The sequence below is a fragment of the Lepisma saccharinum genome, chromosome 11 (assembly GCF_977018435.1).
Source record: "Lepisma saccharinum chromosome 11, izLepSacc3.1, whole genome shotgun sequence".
Taxonomy (NCBI): domain Eukaryota; kingdom Metazoa; phylum Arthropoda; class Insecta; order Zygentoma; family Lepismatidae; genus Lepisma; species Lepisma saccharinum.
In genome coordinates this window covers 36,730,113-36,751,716 of record NC_139239.1, presented here as the reverse complement: position 1 = coordinate 36,751,716, position 21,604 = coordinate 36,730,113, and the positions used below count along the sequence as shown (strand labels likewise).

The 21,604-nt window shown below is 37.2% G+C and overlaps 1 protein-coding gene across 1 annotated transcript; it reads right to left on the bottom strand.

The window, feature by feature from the left end:
- Positions 1 to 1,444: 1,444 nt before the first annotated feature.
- Positions 1,445 to 20,516, bottom strand: LOC145994726 (ARL14 effector protein). Its single transcript, XM_083130930.1, has 4 exons — positions 20,456 to 20,516; positions 5,751 to 5,869; positions 3,534 to 3,677; positions 1,445 to 2,939 (listed from the first exon to the last, which is right to left on the bottom strand). Exons 2-4 carry the CDS (start codon positions 5,828 to 5,830, stop codon positions 2,861 to 2,863), a joined length of 303 nt encoding a protein of 100 aa, XP_082987056.1. The 5' UTR covers positions 5,831 to 5,869; positions 20,456 to 20,516; the 3' UTR covers positions 1,445 to 2,860.
- Positions 20,517 to 21,604: the final 1,088 nt, after the last annotated feature.

Sequence of the window (21,604 nt, the reverse complement as noted above, 5' to 3'; positions counted from 1 at the left end):
GACTATGAGGGTCAACTCCTGCCTGATTTGACATGGAATAACCCATATATATATATAATAATGGTTTCTTTAATTATAAACGCTCTTACAAAGTACGAGGTGTATTAAAAAAAGGGCCGATTTTTCATAACAGACTGGCAACAGTGATTGGATCGTGCCTGCGCAGTAACAACACTTGGTCCATTGGCAATCTAGAAACCATAGTTTCGCTAGTCAGCTGTTTGTTATCATGTCTGTTAGAGTGTGTTAATGCCTGGGCACATACACAATCCCGCCAGGTGCGAAGTCCGTCCAGTGATTTGATTTCTTCACACCACAGGTCAAAATGCTGCTGAAATTCACCGAGAATTGTGTGGAGTGTATGATGACAGTGTGTGAAGGAAAGGTACGGCAATGGTGTTGTGCATTCAAAGAAGGCTGTACAAATATTCACGATGAAAATGAGTGGAAGACCGAGCATGCAGACCAACGACCTGGTGCAGTGTGTGAATGCAAAAGTGCAAGAAAATCGTTGCTTTACCATTAGGTCTCCCAGCATCGAATTTCCAGAGGTTTCACCATCAATATTGTTCCGCATTGTTACACACATTAGGATATCGGAAATTGTGTGCCAGATGGGTCCCCAAAATGTTGACAGAGATTCACAAAACGACCCAACAGACATCGACATGTGCATTTTTGGATCACTACAACAGAGAAAGTTATGAATTTTTTACATTGTTACAGGAGATGAAACGTGAATTTCTTATGTCAATGTCGAGTCCAAACAACAATTGATGCAGTGGCGTCATTCAAATTCACCAAAGGCGAAAAAGTTCAAGCAAACTCTGTCTGCATGAAAAATCATGGCAATTGTCAGGGAAAACAATCACATCGCAAGTGTACTGTGAAACACTATACAAAGTCAGACATGCCATACAAAACCGATGACATGGAATGCTGCATTCAGGAATTGTGCTTCTCCATGACGAAGCCAGATCACACACTGCTGCCCTCACTGTCCAGACGATTCAGAAGTTCGGATGGGAACTTTTTGATCATCCCCATACAGACTGGATCTTGCACCAAGTGTCTTTCAGCTCTTCCTGCACCTAAAAGAGTGGCTTTTGTCTCAATGATTTGAAGAAACTGAGGTGTTGAAAATGGCAATATTGAATTGGCTGAACTCCAAGGTGGTGAACTTATATGCAGAGGGTATAAACAAGCTTGTTCCACAGTACAGAAAGTGCTTGGAAAATAATGGTGACAATGTTGAAAAATGAAGAGGATCTGTAAATGTTTGTAACCACTAATACAATGTTGCTACACTTACTTTCTTGTTTGCCATAAAATATCAGCCCTTCTTTTTAATGCACCTCTTAGTATTCATTTTTAAGGATACTTCAGTGAGAATTGATATAGTTGTTTTAAGTGTTTCTAATTTGTATAATGAACCATTACTGCATTAAAGTTTATAAATATCAGATACATTTTATTCCTCGTAATTGATCTTGCAATTATTTAACAGTGTAATACAATTACTCTAAATTTCTAGGAGCGAAAGTCACAATTGACAATCAATAACACAATCCAGACCAATACAGGTCAATATGGAACAATCTGACCTCAAATATATTTGGTCTGAGGGGTAAAATATTGTTCACAAAATGCCATCATCTGTAACATGTATTAGGATAGATATTTATTTCCTGCATATATTATGCACACAGATATTTCAATTCGATCTTGTTTCCTCCTTGAATCATAAAAAGTATGAAGGATTTTAATACAATCTGTACACTTTGGGCATCCTCTACAAACACTTTTCCACTGCATTTCAAATCATTGCATTGTCATTCTTATGCACTTCTATGTAGAAGCAAATCAATTACGCTGTACCTACAATATCATCTTGGGACACTTTTCGATATCTAGAAGAACAAGAACGTTCAAATGATTTTGCAAATCAAGTGTTCAGAGAACATTAAGTCAAACCAAACTGTATTGGTTTAAAGAACTAATTGTATAAAAATGCTCAACTCAATTTCTCGATACCAAATTTCCAATGGGAGGAAGCACCAACCTATCAAAACAGTGAAATTTACGATCATAGGAAAATATTTCATTCTTAATCAATAATTAACTCATTACTATTTTGTACTTCCCTCAGCAGTAATAATAGTCTTTAGCATATTTTTTCAAAGTCCTTCAAAACAGCAAAGTAAATCCAAAAATTCCAAGCTAAATTGGCTCCATATCATACCTAAAAAATGAAAATATTAAGTTTCCACAAGTTGATTAAAAACAATGGTTATTTGGCCTTCAGGAGCAATTCTGTTAAACAAGGTGAAAGAACAGGGGTTATTTCATAAAAGGTGGCCCACAATAAGAGTAAATGGTTGCTACACTAATTTTGGGCCTTTTTTTGAGTGAGATTCCTCAACTGAACCTAGGATTGTTCCTAGGTACTCATTTATTAGAAGCTGGGTGAACACCACAGCTGCTCTATGCAGGGACAATGCTGGAAAATTCCCATCAGCCATCCCAGGAGTCAAACCTGGGACTCTCTCGTGGCAATGAAATTACCTACTGAAACTGGACCACCGTGGCTCACATTTTCAACTCCAAATAGAAAATATATTTAAAATGTAAACTTCGAATATTGAAGGAAAACTTCAAAACCGAACATTAAAACAAGTAATACGAAAAGTTAAATCCAGAAATGTATAAAAAGCATTTCCGAATCCCTTAAAAATTAGTTTGTACACATACAAAACATTTTGAAATCTCAAATGATGGAATGAGGAAGATATCCTTCTCTCTTCATGCTTCAATTATTACTTCTCTTTATCTTACACTTCAGAGATCCTGCCATTTGATTCTATGTGCGAAAGTGATTCTTTATCACTTTTGTCGTTCCTTCTACTTCCGCTTGGTCATACATCCATTTTCTGTTCTGCCTGAAATAACAGTCATAAATTGTTGTTAAACACACACACAAACAAACAAAAAACATTAAATTACACTCATACTCTGTCATAGATTCCATATTTACAACGTTTTCACAAATATCTGAACTGCATGTAAACTGCTAGCATCTTCACTTGAATCTAGAAATTGTGACAATAGCAATTATCACATTTTGTTATTATCTATGAAACTTCAAACCTAATGAAGTTTGGTGAGAAATTTAATAAAAATTCTGAAATTTCTTCTATGAACATTATTGAACAAAATACAACTTCTGCCACTATATATTTTCGAATTTCCCCTCCAAAAAAAATCAATACAACTTACTACACTGTAATTATGTATTATTTTGTCTGTAGCCATGTTACAAATTAATCACTTTTTTGTTTGAAGTAGAGACTTGGAATTGAACCCATCTCAACCAAACTATTTTTTTGCACACATGCATGTATCTTGATAACTGAAATGCTTGAGTTGTTGTTCATCAATATTTGTACAATGATGCCAATATTCTACATAGAAGTATTTGTTAAAGCTCTTTCTCTGACTAATACAGCAGTAATTAATTTAACTAAAACACTCACCTACATTCATGACCACATTTACATGACCGACACCTGGGGCATGGAAAATGACAACCAGCACACTGTTCATCAAGGCAATCACACAGATCCAATCCTGTTGCTATGTGAATACCCTTCTCATCATATATGCTGGTTTGCTTCTTTCTGAAAAGTAAATGATACTAAGTAATAACAACACACTTATGAAACTGGTTTGATTAAGGCACTGAAAGAAGTTAGTTAACTTAGAAGTACCTACATCAGAAAAAAGGAATATTAGAATTTTTTTTTAATATTTTATCAATCAGGATAGAAGAAATACACCAATGATTCCAATGTCCAGATATTATTGTTACTCTAGACCACTGGTTCTCAAAACATTTCAAAACACAGAGCCCTTTTCACACAAAGATAAGGCCAACAAGTTCCAATATTTTCTCTAAACCCGTCAGAGCAAAATTGTATTTACACAGTTAATGAGAATTTAGGAATTATGTTTCTGGGAAGTATTGGTTTTAGCTAACACCATATGCACACTTTTAGTGATTCTGATGTTCTAGGCATCTAGTAAAAAACTAAATTATTTCATAATTTGGTATTTAATAAAATGCTCTTGCAACTGCATGGTAAATATTCATAAGAAAAAATTGTTTTCATTACTAACATCAATTTGACGAGTGCACTTGTTTCTTCTACTTACAAAGTTCTTTCACATCCGACTCTATAGAGAAGAGTTGGCAATCTCATCTCTGGCTCTGCGTTCAGTCTGTTGGGATACTTTGATTTTGTGGAAAGGTACATTGAAAAACCAGTCTCTCACATACATACTGACAAAGGTGGGGAGTGTTCTCACTGCTTTATGTGATAAACATGGGAATTGTTTCTTGGCACTGAAACAAAATTCACCCAATGGTGGTTTATCAAACATGGTCTTTTTAGAAGTGTGAGATGGCAAATGAATAAGATTTTCACATTCAAGTGCAGTCAGGCTGCGAGGCTTCTTTTTAACTGCAAACAGATCTCTTACCCACACATTTTTTTTTTTTTTTTTTTTTTTTTATATATATATATATATATATATTCCGATGCATTGCATTTGAGAAGCACTTCAAGAGTACACCCCTTATTTCTTGCAGACGCAAAGTGAATTCTTCAAAAATCTGGTCAGATTTGCTGATGCTTCCTTAGAGCTCTTCTGCCTGCTAAGTTGGGACAGGGACTCAGACTGTTCGAAACTAGTCGCTGAGACGACTTTCCAAGTAAGAAGGCATGAGAAGGGAATTTTCATGGAAAGCATTGTGAAGCAGGGCTACGCGGAGCACACTTTGAGAATCTCTACCCTAGACAGTTCATAATAAGATGGTTCCTTGGCTGAGTCACGATGCGGTACTGTGTTGGTCCATCGAAGGTGTCCTCAACGGGATCGCCCAAACCTTTTATGCGGTCACTCGCAACACCTTTGCACTCTGCCCTCTTGATCCAGACTTCCCTGGCAACCTCTCATCACCCTGCTGGTGTTTTTGATTATAGAGCATTTTATTCTGGCTCGTGTAGGATATTCTTTTATCAAGATGAAGACAACATACCCAATGTACATACGTAAAATACACTTTAGTGAGTGGTTGTTGACTCTTATTAAATATGCAAGAAGTTTATATATTTATAATTCATATATGCATTTGCATATGCAAAATGCATAATTATCTGGGCTGTAATTATAACATACGACAGTGTGAAACAACACCTAGGAATGTAAAATAACCTGCATCACCATGGGTTCAACATGCTTTGTATGAAATGCAGAAACGGCAGTTGGAGCAACATGAGCATGAAGAAGAGACTTTCTTATGTCATATCATTACCTTTTCACTTCTGAAAAGTGAACATTCCAGTGTGTTATTTCACATTTCGTGTTTTCGTCAAAAACAATATATGCATGCCTCTATCAATATGTCTGTCAATGCTTATGAGTGCCCTGATATGCAGATGTTGGTGCTTCACCAGATTGCCTAAGCAGCACTAAGTTAAGCTGAGAAAAGTGCTGTTATTGTCAGTTTATAACTGGTGTTTTCTCTCGTTTGGGTGATGAGGAAGGTCTGTATATGCTTCTGTGTGAATATGCAAGTGCACATGGGGAATTATATTTGAGAACTTTCTTCATTGGCAATTATGAATAGCAAGTATGATATTATTATTTTACTATACTTTTACAATTCAAACAAATTCATTTGTACTTACGGGCCACTGTAAATTTTTCGGGTTAATTTTCTTCTCTCCCTATTACTTCTTTCTGGATCAAAATTCTCCATGAATTTCATATTGTACCTTTTGGTCAGTATTTTAATGCTCCAGTTGTTCTATAATACATAAAAGAGTATAAAATAATTTTAAAACAAATAAATTAATTTAAATGCACTAATGAAATCAAATTGACAAATGTATGTTCGGCATGAGTTTACAATACTGGACCACTCTCCAATTTCTATAAAATTTCGTCTACTTACTAATTTCGGTGTCGTGATGACGTATCTGTAGTTCATATTTGGCGGTCACTTGTTAAAATTGAACATTTATGAGTAGAACTTGTAAAATAACGTTGCAATTTACCACGGTGATTGTCCATACACAGCAATTCCGAACCATCTTCCTTTACGCACAACAATCTTGCTGACGTCAGACAAGGAATGCCTACGAGGTTAGGTTAGGTTCCATTAGCATGAATACAAAGAAAATTTAATATTTTAGCTAAGAGAACTATACCTTGTCTTGCCTGTTGATTTCTTCATGTTGGGAAAATGGCGTCTTCCGTGGAGCTATTGTTCTTATGGTAGGGTTATGTTACTTTAAGAAAACATAGTTTATTTCGTATTTTTCTCGATTTTCGTACTTGACCGCCAATTATTACATGCAGATTCATGATTAGGAGTTCACAAGTAGTGAGTAGGCGAAATTCCATAGAAATTGGAGAGTGGTCCGGTATTGTAAACTTGTTCCATATGTTCTGTGATAAAGAATGTTGGAAGATAAGCAAGTTAACATATTACACGAGTTCATAAGTTGCTTGCTTTATTCCTTAAAAATCAAAGCTATTCCACACAAAATGAAAAGTGACAAGACACCTCTAATATTTTTTTTTCTTTGAAGAGCTACAACACTACTTTATGTTAATGGCACAATGAGAAACCCAGCCAACCTAAACCTGCTGGGGAAGCGAGGCTCTGTCTGTCACAAATCAGAACAATTTGAGGAGTAATACAAGAGTAACAACTCTTTAAAAACCAGGGTCTATATAGCTTCGGATAGTAGTACTCAAGAGCTATTCTATTCATGGAATTGACACATTACCTTCTTCATTTTTGCTACCTTTTAGGCTCTGATATGTTAATTGAATTATTTTTTAAAAAATATATTTATTTTTTCATATCTTCAGCAGTATTATTCTGTTGTTAACTGAACTGAATATGGCATGATGGCAATTTACAACATATTATTTGTTAAATTTTATGTGACATTTTAATCGTATTAGGTATGAAAAAAACTGCATTTGCAAAGAAAAATGCAAAATTGCATTAACTGTGTTTTCTATCTGATATAACAACTCTATTTTGTATTTTTATATAAGAGTGAAATGAAGTACCATCAAATGAGGATGGTGGGTGGAACAGGTATAAAAATACGTTGGTAGGAGTTTCTTTCGGTCTCAGATATCACGACTTGTTTTCCAACATTCTTTAGTCATCATTGAAATTTCACTGTAAGAAAGATTTCAGAACGAAGCGACATTCGACATGGGCCTGTTCAGTCTACCAGCCGGTCCAGTCTGAGCAACACGAGCAGCTTGTGGTGTTGCCTCGGTTTGAAATGTCGCATTTTATTACTCAAGGTTCGCTTCTACGTGTAATGTATAGCTTGCAACTTGTAGTGTTGCTCTGAAAGCTCCCTAACGTGCTATCAACCTCAACCGTTGTGAATAATTGAAGTGAAAATAGCATTGTGTTTGTGGAAAACAGTGTTACCCCACCTTTGCTTTAGTTGTGAAATTCCCATATTTCGTTGCATGCCAATGTGTCGTGCATGAAGATTAATGATCTAACGTTTGATGAAATGCAGACATGTTAGAGGATCCTGGATTTCAAGAGATGGTTTCTGATGACCATTTTGATAATATTGATGTTACTGTGTGCACAAAAGGAGTTGATTGACAAGGAAGAAGATCCAGATGAATATTTCAGTGAATTGAATGATGTGCAGGGATCACTTGAGATTCAATATTTCAGGCCCACTAAAGAGGAAGAAAACATGAGTGATTAGTGATGTAGCACGAACTTTTCAATCACAGAATGGAGAAAATTCAGGCAGCATCTCTTTCTATGTTAGGTAATCAGCAGGAGCAATCTAACAAGAGATAATTGTGCGAAGAAATAAGTGAATGGAGCCAGGGTTGGCCCAGCCCAGTTTTCCCCATGTGGGTTTATTCAGAAAAACCCACCTCGAAAAAACCCACCAAAAAACCCGTCAAAGTGTGTTTTTTTTCTTCAGAAAATGTTGTAAATTATTGCTTTAAATACTTGCGAGGTTCTCCATTGTCAACAATTTTTGGAAAACTTGTAAAGAAAAGGCTTAGCAGAGCTTATAATACTAAAAATAATGAATGTAGTACAAGTCATATTGTTTTTTTTCAGGCTTTTATCCTCAAATCATGCTAGAAATGGACTTTTAACACAAATAAAAATATTATATATCCAAGAAACAAAAAAGAAAATGTCAAACTTTTAGATAAAACGTTTGCAGAAATTTGATAGCACTTTGGTTATAAGTCACTTCCTTATGTGGGGGAAACCATAGTGGCACATCATACTTTCAACTGTGATGATCAATTGATGCAATGAATTTTTGCATGTTTAATCATTACAAGGGAGAATTGAGTACATTTTAATGAAATGTCATTAATTGTGGCATAATTAAATCGGAACACACCTTAAATTATTTTTCTCATACTAATGGGTTGCTCACCTATGCAGTAAAATGTTATTTATGTCTGGTTAGGAGCTCTGTAGCCATGCAAGTCGTGCATCTTCATAATTACTACAATGTCAACTTTGTGCATGAAACTTACAGGAGTATTATGTACTTAAACTATAATTTGACAATAAAATTATCAAAATATGGTGCATGATTTAGGAGGAGCATCAGTTAGGGTGGTGGATGGGCAGAGAGAGATAAGTCATATATTTAGTGACTATGATAGGTGGTGTAAATTTAGAATCATTTAGGTAAAATTATTTCTGCAGCTAGAAAACTAGAGAAAAATTATTGAAAGTTTAGTATCCCCGAAACGTCTGAAATTCCTTTATTTTCTTCTTTTTCACATTGGTACTTACGTATTATGCATTCCTAAGAATTCTTGGAAGGAGCCATTTCATCTTTTTTCACGCAAATAATCTCAATTTTTGACATATCGAGCAATTCTTGTTTGTTCATTTTCGCTTGCGTTACACGCAATATGGCAGAGAAATCTTGACTAGCGTTGTCCATGATCAGTGATTATGCAGTGTTGCAACCTTCTTCATCGAAAAATGCCTACTTTCGTGTTACTGATTTTGTATTTTTTTTCCAGGTTCAAAACCCCCACAAACCATGCACGTAGCCCCACAAACCATTCATAAATAGCCCCACGAACCATGCACGGATAGCCCCACAAACCATGCACGAATAGCCCCACAAACCATTCATGGATAGCCACACGAACCATTCATAAATAGCTCCACGAACCATGCACGGCAAGGTTAGGTTAGGCAAACGTAGTTAAAATTGTCATGTTCTTGGAAAACAACGGTGTAGTTGGAAACACTGACCGGGGGTTACATCATCGAACACACGCAAAATTTGATTCACGGAGTGGAAGGACATAGAGGCAACAGCTTTCATGCATTGGAGACACATTAACCTTCAAAAATACATGATTTATCCGCAAAATAAATTAAGCGATGGGAAAAAACACTTCCACGACCTTTCAAAAGTGTACGGAAAGTCAGTTCGGTAAGTAATTTCTCCCGTAAAATTGAAGAAATACGTTTCGGGTATACTAAAATTTTACCAAAAAATTGGACAATTTGTTTCAAGACAGTGGATAAAAAACTGATATTCCTCATGTCTCTACAATGATCTTTTTTTTTTAAAAAAAAGCAATGTAGAATACATTTTCAGAGTATAAGGAATTAAACAGAGTCATTTTAGAGATTTCATTGGTCCGCATCTGCAATTTTGCAGTAAAACTTTTAAAATTATATTTCATAGCTTGGGAGAGGAGTGGTTGTAAAATCACAAACGTTGTATTTATGAAAACTGCTACAAATGCAAAGCTTTTGAGTTGCAAGGTAACTTGAAGCATTGCTCTCGCATTCTATTTGAGAAAAATTGGTCACAATGTTTAAAAATAGTAGGTGACAGACCGGTATAACATGTCTTGAAAGAGCTTTAAATTATGCTCATACTTGACTAGGTTACATTTTCATAGATTAAGAAACATGTCTCAGCAGTGTTACGGCATCACTTTAGTTTTATGTTTTTAATAAAAACTGTAATATAGTGTGTGTTTTAGGAATGGTGGGGGTAAGTCACCAATTTTGAGACTACAATAACTACAGCAAATTTAGAGGTTTCTAGCTGAAATTAATCACAACTAGATACATCTCGGGAATGATTGTGTTTTGCATTTCCATTTGTTCAAAGCATTTCAAGCTTGTAGATGAAAAGTGTGGTTGATAGAAAAATTCTCAGTGCATCCATTCTCCAGGTGGCCCATGCCCCCCCCCCCCCCCCCCGCATTAAGCTGCCCATGATTCAATACAATCATGTTAAAATTAAGTCCATCTTTCTAGATCTTTTTAGGTTATTTACATTTTGCTTGGGAGGATGGTAGACCAACATAAAATATTTATTGCAGGTGTTTCCACTCAATACTTCCAATTGGTAAAGTACAGGGTCCTCCGTTCTCCCTTTGGTGCCTTGACGGCGGCACGCTTGCCGGCCGCCCGGATGCCAACTCCCATCCTCATTCAAAATAAGCACGTTAATTGTCACAGGGGATGTTGGAAATGTTATCCTCGTGCATCCACACCTTTCTTGGCATGTTTTTAGGAAATTTCACATAGCTTTGGTAACAAGACACGCTAAAAGGGCACTTAAGTTTCCTAACAGCTCGTGGCACCAGAGTGCCAACTGAAACACATGGCTTTGAGCATAACTTGTGGATTTCTTTCTTAACCCCATTTAATTTCTGTAACTTCGCGATCTCAGTTCAGTCAGTGTCAATTTTCTATTGTTTTGTAAAGTGTTTGTTAAGTGTTAATTTGCATTTTGCTATAGTTTTAATAATGGCACATACGTACACATTACAACAAAAAGTTTTTATGTACGATTTGTATGTGATTACAAATTCTTGTGGGAACGTTCGTAGACGATTTTCAACAGAAATCCCAGGTGTGCATGTTCCACACAGAAATACCGTGTGAAACCTTGTGAACAAATTCAGGGAAACAGGATCTATTCTCGATAAGAAGCAAACGGTAAAACAGCATGTACTTACCGAGGATAAATTGGATGAAGTCGGAGAAAGATTAGAACATACTCCTCAAAAAACGCTCCGACGACTTGCACAGGAAACAGGAATTTCCTAAACAACAGCATTGTGAGCTACCAAATATTTAAAACTGAAACCGTACAATGTCACTGTTGTCTGGGAACTGCTACCATGCAATAACCAGAGTCGGGTAAATTTCTGTAACTGGATTTTGGGGAATGTTAATGGTGGTGGGGTAATTGATCCACGTTTAATATTCTTCTCTGACGAAGCATGGTTCCATTTAAGGGGCCATGTTGTGTCACAGAATAACAGGTATTGGAGCTCAGATAAAACCGATCTTATACACGAAATTACTTTGCATGACCAGAAAATCGGTGTTTGGTGCGCAGTAAATGCATACAGAGTTATAGGGCCCATATTTTATGAAAATACCATAAATGCACAGATATACAGGGACGACATACTCACACCATTCTTCGAACAACTAACTGATATTGAATGCCAGTCAGGGTTTTTCCAACAAGACTCTGCCGCTTCACACAGCTCAGGAGTCCTTGGATTTCATTCAGGAAATATTTGAAGACCGGGTTATTAGCAAAGGATTGTGGACCCCACAGTCACCTGATCTCACTGTATGCGATTTTTATCTATGGGGGAAATCTATGCAACAAACCCCCACACATTAGAAGAACTGAAGGAGAACATCAGGAGAGAAACTGAAGCAATTTCAGAAGCTGAACTGTTCCGTGTAAATGAAAATTTCCTGAAAAGATGCCAGAAATGTGTGGATGCAGGAGGACACCATTTCCAGCATCTCTTGTGACAAGGTACGTGCTTATTTTGATTATAATTGTAATTGACACTCTAATGATTGTAACTGTATTTGTTGCAGGAATGAATTTGCAATAATTATCATAACATAGTAGGTCATTACAGTAAAAATTGGCATCTCTGAGGGTCCCATCTGCCACCTTTTAAAATATTTTTTTCTCTATTATTAAGGGCCGTGCCCTCCCGTCCCTACGCTTTCAATGCCAGTATTACCAGGAAGCCAGAAGTACACACAGCGTAAAGAAATTATTGTAGTTTAGTGAAACAAAAATAGGGGACAGTGACAGTGGCGCCAATTTAAACGATCCTGTGTGGGGCTTGAACTCTCACAATGATTTGCCTGTTATATTTTTTTAAGAATAAAGTCATTAAAGACTGAAAGAATTCTCACAAGTTTAATTACTAACTGTTTTCAAAATGTTACATATTTTTTTTATATGAGACTTTTCAGTGTCCTATATAATTTACACCATCCACGGTCATCACTATTACAAATCTAAGGGAGGTTAAATAAGGGCTTATGAACAGGATGAGGATTCATAGGCACTAAAAACTTGCAAAATAAGCAGGCAAATAAGAACAAAATACAAAATAGGTACTAATCATTCTGCACAATGCCAGGAGTCTCAGGTTCGATTTCTGGCCTGGGCATGGATGTTTGTGAGTGTTCATTCATCAATTTCATCATATCACTCATGTCCATCGCAAATTAGCCAAAAGTGGCACAAAACGCGAAGTAAAATTAATTAAATCAAATCAAAGGGTATAAATTTACAATACCGGAAGTATCTCCAATTTGTTTGAAATTCGTCATACTCACTAATTTAGGCCTCGTAATCACGAATCTGCAGTTAAAATTTGGCGATCACGTCTAGAAATTGCTAAATATCGGGCAGAAATTACCGCTCTGATTGTCCATACACTAACATGGTAAACATGTTTGATGATATGAACAAGTGACATGCGAAGGTTGCTCAAGTGTTGTGCAATAAGCGAGGGCCGTTGATTTGCATGTGAGAAAATGGCATCTTGCGTAAAAAAGGAAAAAATGTTTGGCCCACAAACCATTCACGGTAAGGTCAGGTTACGCAAGCATAGTTAAAATTCAGGGTCATCATGAACATAGTTTTTAAACGCTAATCATTGCAAAAAATATTTGTTTCCTTCATAAATCAAGGTTGTTTACTCCGTTCACGGACCCACTTATTTTGGCTTATTTTGCAATTTATAGATGTGACCGCCAAATTTTCACTGCAGATTCGTGATTACGAGGCCAAAATTAGTGAGTATGCCAAATTTCAAATAAATTGGAGATACTTCCGGTATTGTAAATTTGCTCCATTCAAAGTAAACGTGCTAAACATTTTTCATTATTTTCATGGATTAGACACTGAAAAAGCTGTTATCTTCGAAAGAAGCACTTGTGACTAAAATAGTCACAAAAGAACACTATACCTGTGAAACATGAATACCACTCACACAGGCACATAGTGGTTCTGGTAATTTACAATGAATTACAGAGAACAATGGCGCGAGCAAGAAAATTTTTGGATCCAATTTCTTTGCAGGCTGTAATCAATATTGATTTAATAAGGCGGATTGTACTCGGAGCATGTTTCTCCTCTCTGCAAATGGTATCATTGTTCTTCTGGTGTTTTGCTATATTTGTGTGATTCAACGTCGTATTTCTGGAGAACAGCTTTCTAGTGTGTCAGTGTTGAGTATTGACTAAGTTAGATGGTTGGAACCTGAGAAATAGGAGCTTTTTATTTCCTGCAGCTGGATGTGTACCTGGACTCTCCGCAGCTATGATGCAATCACTGACCCAAGGGGAGCAACCGCGAGGTAAGCACTTTCACCTGCTGTGCCTCGCGCTCATGTGTGGTGACATCCACCTGAACCCCGGTCCCTCAGATCAAAATGAAACTTTCTCTGTATATTATCAGAATATACAAAGCATAAAGAACAAGCTCTCTGATTGTGCTATAAACCTCAGTGAATTAATACAATATGACGTTTAGTTTTTACAGAGACCTGGCTGAATGATACTGTGAGTAACAGTGAACTTCCGTTCGCCAAGCACTTTAATATTTTTAGAAATGACAGTCTAAAACAACGTGGGGGTGGTGTCATGATTTGTTTAAACACGAAATGGAACTGTAAACTACGTGGTGATCTGAGTCGAGCCTGTGAAATAATTTAGGTGAAACTTAATATTTATAAGGTAAGAAACTTCTTCTTGGTGCCTACTACTGCCCGCACAAAAACTCTCCCTTGCATATCCTTAAAGCTTGCAGGGATTCGGTGTTGGCAGCCATGAAGTGTGGAAATGTCCTGTTGTGTGGTGACTTCAATCTTTCAATTGACTGGGAAAATCCAACCACCGGAAGTGCAAATTGGTCAAATGACAGATGGTTTATCGACACTTTCATACACGACATTGGGTTGAAACCACATAACATGCACAAAACACGAGGCGAAAGTAATTTGGACTATGTGCTGGCAACACTGTACAAAATGGAGATAACTCCACAAAGGAACTTGCTACCTTCAGACCATGCCTCTCTCGATGTCGCTGTGCACCTCACGTCCGCTGAGAAGGTCAAAAACCTCCAACCCCAGAACGGACCATGCCGCCTGTGGCGAAAAGCCCCCGGAATGAAATTCGCCAAGCATTAGATGCCTACCCTTGGTTTCTGCTGGAATAGGAAGAGATCAACGATACCATGGAGATGTTTGTGGAAGTTCTGCATGCTGCAATGAATGACTTTGTTCCCACCAAGAAAGTGCGCTCTGCGAAATACCCGGTTTGGTTTGATAGCAAACTAATTCTTATTTTGAAAAACAAGAAATAGGCTTGGAGCTTGTGGAAACAGTACCCCCAATAAACACACTTATAAAACATTTTTTGATATTCAGAGGCACTCAAAAAACCTATTCAAAAATAAGTATATTGATTACGTAAATAACTTCAACATCAGAGTGTATGACTGATCCAAAGAAGTTCTTTTCGTTAGTTAATTCAAGAAAGCAGAACTCAAGTGTGCCGATGGAAATTGTGCATAATTCTACCACAGCTGTAGAGATGAGAGAGCACATATTTTTAATGTATTTTTTCATGAAAATTTCTCCTCAGAGACAATTTCTGAACCTCTTCCTATAGTCAAGTCTGTCAGTTCACACACACTCTATTGGATTAAAACCTCACCTGAAGAAGTAAAATCTCTAATCTCCTCTTTGTAGTTGCACCGGTCCTTAGCCCCCGATGGATTCCCGACAATTTTTCTTCGTAAAACTGCTGACTCCTTGGCTCACCCTCTGTGCCTCTTACTCAACAAGTGTTTTTCTACGGGTGTGTTTCCGGACTTGTTTAAACGTGCCAATATTGTACCTATCTACAAATCTGGAGACAAAAATTCCACAAATTCGTATAGACCGATCTCTCTTTTGTCACCTCTCTCCATTGTCTGTGAGAAAATAATTAAAGACAGGTTGCTAAAGTTTACATCTCCCCTTATAAATACTGCTCAGCATGGTTTCCTTCCAGGCAGCTCTTGCTTGACCAATCTATCGGTATTACTTTCACATGCTACTCAGCCTATCTCAAATAATTCCCAGCTTGACGTTATATATTTGGACATTTCAAAAGCCTTCGATAAAATAAATCATAATCTTCTTCTTCATAAATTACAATCCAGATATAACATCCATGGGAAATTTCTATCCTTACTACAAGACTATCTGAGTGCACGTGAGCAGCATGTTATCCTTCCTGGCACCTCTTCCAGCTTTCTTTCTGTTTTGTCTGGAGTTCCCCAAGGGAGCATCTTAGGCCCACTTTTGTTTCCTCTTTACATGGATGATCTCCCCGACAGACTGTCCTCTCTCCCTATAAATATACTTCTGTTTGCCGATGACTGTAAACTCTTCACAGAAATCTCATCAGAACACGATGCTTTAATCTTACATCAAGCTCTTACAGAACTACTTGTGTGGTGTCGCCAGTGGAAACTTCAATTGAATCCTAAGAAATGCTCCTGCCTCACCATTTCCCTAAGAAGGAACAAACTCGATTCTGCTTATTATCTTGAAAACAATCCCATTACAAAAGTTTCCTCACAAAAAGACCTTGGGAGTTATCATCGATGAAACACTAAACTTTAATGAGCACATTATGAACACTACTAAAAGAGCAATGTGGCTTCACGGTATTCTGTACCGATTCACTGAAATCCAAAACCAATCATCCATCAGCATATTTTACAAATCCCTTATCTCCCCCATTCTTGAATACTGCTCTCCTATCTGGACCATGGCTTCAAAAACAAATCTCTCCCGGATTAATTCTGTCCTCAACATTTTCCTCGCCACAGAATACCTTCTCTGAGGCACCTTCACAAATCAGACATTATGTCTGTCTTGAATATCCAACCACCACACACTCGTTGCAAAATAGCAGACATGAAATTTTTGCACAAAATCATGAATGGTAAAATTAAATCCGAACTTCTGCTCAACAAATTTCATCTACACGTCACCAGATGGCCAGCCCGTTATGTTACGCTCTTCCACAATTCCACCACAAGGCTCTTCCTTCTACAGGCTTCCTTGCTATACAATAACCTACCTCCAAATGTGGACATATTCTTGCCAGAACAAAGTTTTAGAAAATTGTTAACGATGTATGTATAATTTTGATTTGTTTTCAGTGCCATCTTGTACTCTATTTTGTTGTTGTTGTTTTCCTGCTGTTACTGTTTCAGTATAAAATGGTCATTCAGTACTGTATCTGAGACTTTAGGTAAAATAAATAAATAATTTCACGGGATGCCAATGCATTCTTTCTTTTACAACTTTTGTGCCTCCCCGATCGTGTAGTGACAACATCGTCACCTTGTGATCAAAGGGTCCTAGGTTCCATACCCAGCGGAGGCACAGTGGTTCAGATCCCACTTTAAACTGTAGGTCCAGTCCTAATTAGCCTCACTGTGCATAAAGTGGACTTAAAACATAAACTCAATCAATCAATCAATCAATTCCACTCAGAAATCTCACGAGACGATTTTTAAACATAAATGCCTACATTAACTGGCATTTTATGGCAAATTGTTAGCCTATTATTGCATAAAATTTAAAACAAATCTCCGGGATCAGCCCACAAATTTCCTAAAACCATGCCAAAATTGAGTGGATGCACGAGAACAACATTTCCAACATACCCCCTGACAATTAACGTGCTTACTTTGAATGTAATTGTAACTATAATTCTGAGAACTCGAAGCTAGCTGTTTCCATAGCAGAGATATCGAACGCAATTTGACCGGAGTTGGCATTCGGGCAGCTGGCAAGCATGCCGCAGTCAAGGTGCCCAAGGGAGAATGGAGAACCCTGTATGTGTTATGTGTTTGCTTCTAGGGTAGACAGTGACAGTTCTGTACAATAATACAAGTTTCCCAAAATATTTTCCACTAATAGCCTACATAAAACGAGCTATTCAAAAATTATTGCTACTGCAAATCTTAACTGATTAAGTGATTTACTTTACTTCACTTTTTTGCCACATTTGGCTAATCGTGATGTAGATGATATGGATGAAAGGACAATCACATATATGAACAACACAACATGAGCCTTACATAGAACAATATCAGTTGTGAGTTCACACACCAGAGCCTCATTGGCCTGCAAAAAGCAGTTATCGTGATGTACTACACGAAAGTGTGGATGACCTTTGACTTTACACTCCACTTCAAATTTTCAGTTTATTTTACTTTTACCTCGGGGAGTACATGTACACAAAAAGGGAGAGGGCAATGCAAAGAGACAATTCACTAATCTTTATTTCAGAGTTCCTTTGAATGGTAAAATGTAATATTTCATTCACAACAAAACAATTCACCACAGTCATTACATTTGCTTTATATTCTAGAGAGGTATTTCGAAGTATCAGATATTGAAAGTGTGATGCCAGTAGGTGCGAAAATTGCTGCAGACGATATTCTGGCAAATGTTACATGGTTGAAAGACACCTTCTGCATGTGTGATTGTGCGTTCGCATAGATGGTGTTTGTAGCATGTGCTTCGTGGGTCTTACCTCTGCAACCACTTGGCAAAAATTGCATGTTTTTAAGGTATGTACTTGCTCATGTATTTTTGTTGCTGTTTGACAATTTTTGGGTTAGGACAGTTTCATTCTATGGTGATAGTAATTTGAGGTTAGGTTTAATCATGTTAGCAAATTTGACTTTCCAATACTAATCTGTGTTCTTTCGGGAGCGAATTGACAATATAGAGAAAGTCTCCAATTTTGTTAATTTTCGGTATACTAACTAATTTTGGCCTCCTAATCACGAATCTGTTGTAAAAAACCGGGGGTCACGTCTGGAAATTTGAAAAAAAAACGATTGAATTTTTTATATATATAGGTGTATATGCGTAGTTTTACGAACGAAAATGTAATCTCCTGTCATTGTTTCCAACCACGCCGTTGTTTTACAAGAAAATGATTTATGATGTTCAATTCTAGTACGAACCCTATTTCTTCGATGAATTTAGGGGTGAAATGAGTGCTAATGGAACCTAACCTAACCTCGTATGAATGGTTCGTGGGGCTACCAGTGGAAGGTTTCTGGGGCTAACGAACAATGTTTCATCAAAATGTACAATTTCCAGACGTGGCCCCTGGTTTTTTACAACAGATTCATGATTAGGAGGCCAAAATTAGTTAGTATACCGAAAATTAACAAAATTGGAGACCTTTTTCTATATTGTCAATTCTTACATTCTTTCGCTTCATGGATCGTCAATGAATGGAATTACGGTAAAAATTAGTAGTAGTAGTTTTTTTCCATTACGCGGACAATAGTTTCGGATCAAACATCTCGGTTTTTTTGTGATTTCTGCATGTCGAAACTAATTTTACATTATGCAAATCATCAAAATCTGGAGGCGGTACAGTTGGTCAAGGGCCCCCAAATGCTAGCAAGTGCAGGTTATTGTGTAAGCTACTTTATGTCATATTTTTGGTAACACTTTACTATACCTGAGACAGATTTCTTCAAATTTACAGGGGAAAGTACTTACGGAAATCATTTTCTGTAGCGTTGTTGATGTTCGGGAATGTAATTTTGATTCATTTTAATGCGAATGCATGTGGTTTTGTACGAAAATCTATTTCCGACGTGCTATTGCTGCTGCCGCCGCCATTTGCTTCCTGCATGAGAGCACAATACGCTCTCGTATTGTCCGTATATGCTAAATTGAACGAAAGGAGTGCTAATGGAACCAAACCTAACAGGCCTAACCTAACCTAGTAGGCATACCTCGTCCCCGTGATGGTTTGTGGGGCTATCGTGAATTTTTGGGCTAACGTCAATGGTTTTTCTGGCTCAAGGAACGATCAACGGTAAGCTATCGCCATGTTGTGTGTGGAAAGAAACAAGAACAGTAAGTACTCGTAAATGTAAGAAATATACATTACTTTCCTAACAAATTCAATTATTTCACCTAAATAACTGTTCCGGAATGCAGAATAGTACGTTAGCAATGTAAAAAAGTGCGAAAGAAATTATTCCCAGGTGTCTCAGGTATAGTGAAGTAGTACCATATTTTTTCCTCTGATGAATAGTGCTTTGTCAAACTCTAAACTACAGTAATTACTCTCTCGATTACTTCATAATCATTTACAATATTCTACAAGACTCCCCCAATGTTCGTATAAAACTTGCAAAAATCATTCAACATTCTGAACCATTACAGAGTATGGTTTTAAAATGAGGTTCGAGCCACTACGCTGTAGCACCATTGGTACCCTTGACCCTCTGCATGGTTTATGAAGATTTTGTTGTTTATGAACTTTTCCGTCGATTTTGCTCTCGGAAACGTGTTATTGTGAAGTAAAGTGAGTCTGTTACCTTAGCGTTCTACTTCATCGTGTAGCAGAACAGCCCGAAAGCTTCGCGTAAGTGAATATAGCACCCAAAAAGACTTTCCACGACAGCAGCTATTATTTTATGTAGTTAGGTTTGGTACTGATAGTTATTCTTGACGTGTTCTTCCGCACTTTTAATGTGCATAGAAACAGTTTTTATCAACAAAAGGCGGCGAAAGTACTCCGAAATTGCAGGTTTTAACTTACGTGGGCCATTCTTTGGGATCAAATATCTCAGTTTATGTGCTTTCCCAAGGCTGGAACCACTTTTACATTACGTAAAACATTGAAATCTGTCGATTAAAAAAAAATTCGACGTAATTCTCGAGGGGTACAGTGGGTAATTAGCCTGAAGATTACCCGCAGTTGAGAAAAAAAAAGCCAAATTTTGAGGTTAATTTTCCCCCCAAAAAAAACTATAACTCAACCCTCCAAACATTGAGAATATCACTTTACCCAACACTAACATGACAAACTAATTTGAAAATTCGTGTAACAGAACTAAATTTAATTTCCGCAATGTTTTTGAAAATTCGTGTAACAGAACTTAATTTAATTTCCGCAATGTTCATTCTTGCGATTGTAAATATAACATACCTCAAAACTCGAACAACAGACGTTTGCAATATCATCAAAATAGTACGCGCTAACAGACGACGATCCCAGCAAAATAGGAAGTACTTACCACGTCGTCCATGCAACGCTGTCGCTAAGAGAGCGTGTGATTTTTTTGAAGAAGAAAAAAACTATTAAAGGTCAGTATTTTTATTCTACATGTGATCTTCATTATGTGGATAATTTATAATATATTAGCTCACGTGAATCACTGAGCATTCTCAACTTGACTCCATGAGTATTTCTGCATTTCCGATTCGCAGCAGTGTTGCCACATGAAGAGAAATTTGTCTTCCTGCAGGGAAATTTGAGCGACCGAAAAAAGGGAAATTCGATGAAACAACTTGAGGGAAATTTCAAATGCCACCACGGCATGGTTAAATGTAATTTTGATGGCCCAAGGTGGGGTTGGTCGGGGTTATAACCCCCCTTTGGCCCAGTATTCCTAAAAAAAAGAGCATAACTTCAAAGATGGCGAAATGAGGGCTGATTACCAGAAAAAAGTGTACATAACCCTTCCCAGTCAACACACTAACGTTGCCACAACGTTGTATGAATGTTGTATTTATGATGAATGTTGTATGTAGGGGAACAACGTTGTGATAACGTTGCCACAACGTTGTATGCTTGTTGTATTTATGATGAATGTTGTATGTAGGGGAACAACGTTGTGATAACGTTGCATCAACGTTACAAAAACATTCCACTGAATACGCATTAGTTTGAATGATCACCACCATGAGCGCCACAAGCATCAGATCGGAGTGTTTTGTTCAATCTGAATTTGTGTGTGCACTGACCACCAAACCTTATATTTCCTACAGCGTGCACTAGATGGCAGTGCAACTCAAATGCAAAACAAACATAACTTTCCGTAACACAAATAAGGATACTTTCGATTGTAATTAGTGAAAAAAATGTGTTTTATTATCCTTCGAAAGATGTGTGAATATTGAAGTTGTAAGGAAGATCAGAAAATGAAATGTGTTGAATACAAGTGAAACTCCCATGATAAATATTTTTATTCCAGACTATATAATCAGGAGCTAAGTTTTGCAAAAAAAAAAAAAAAAAAAAAAAAAATGGCATCCGGGGAGCCCCAATCCCCGAGAATCAAGGTGGAAACCTAAC

Coding starts and splice junctions, on each gene's coding strand:
- LOC145994726 (XM_083130930.1), bottom strand. CDS start 5,830: ATGAAATTCATGGAGAATTTTGATCCAGAAAGAAGTAATAGGGAGAGA. Junction 3,678..5,750: donor CGAAAAATTTACAGTGGCCC/GTAAGTACAAAT, acceptor TTTACTTTTCAG/AAAGAAGCAAACCAGCATAT. Junction 2,940..3,533: donor AAATGTGGTCATGAATGTAG/GTGAGTGTTTTA, acceptor CTGTTATTTCAG/GCAGAACAGAAAATGGATGT.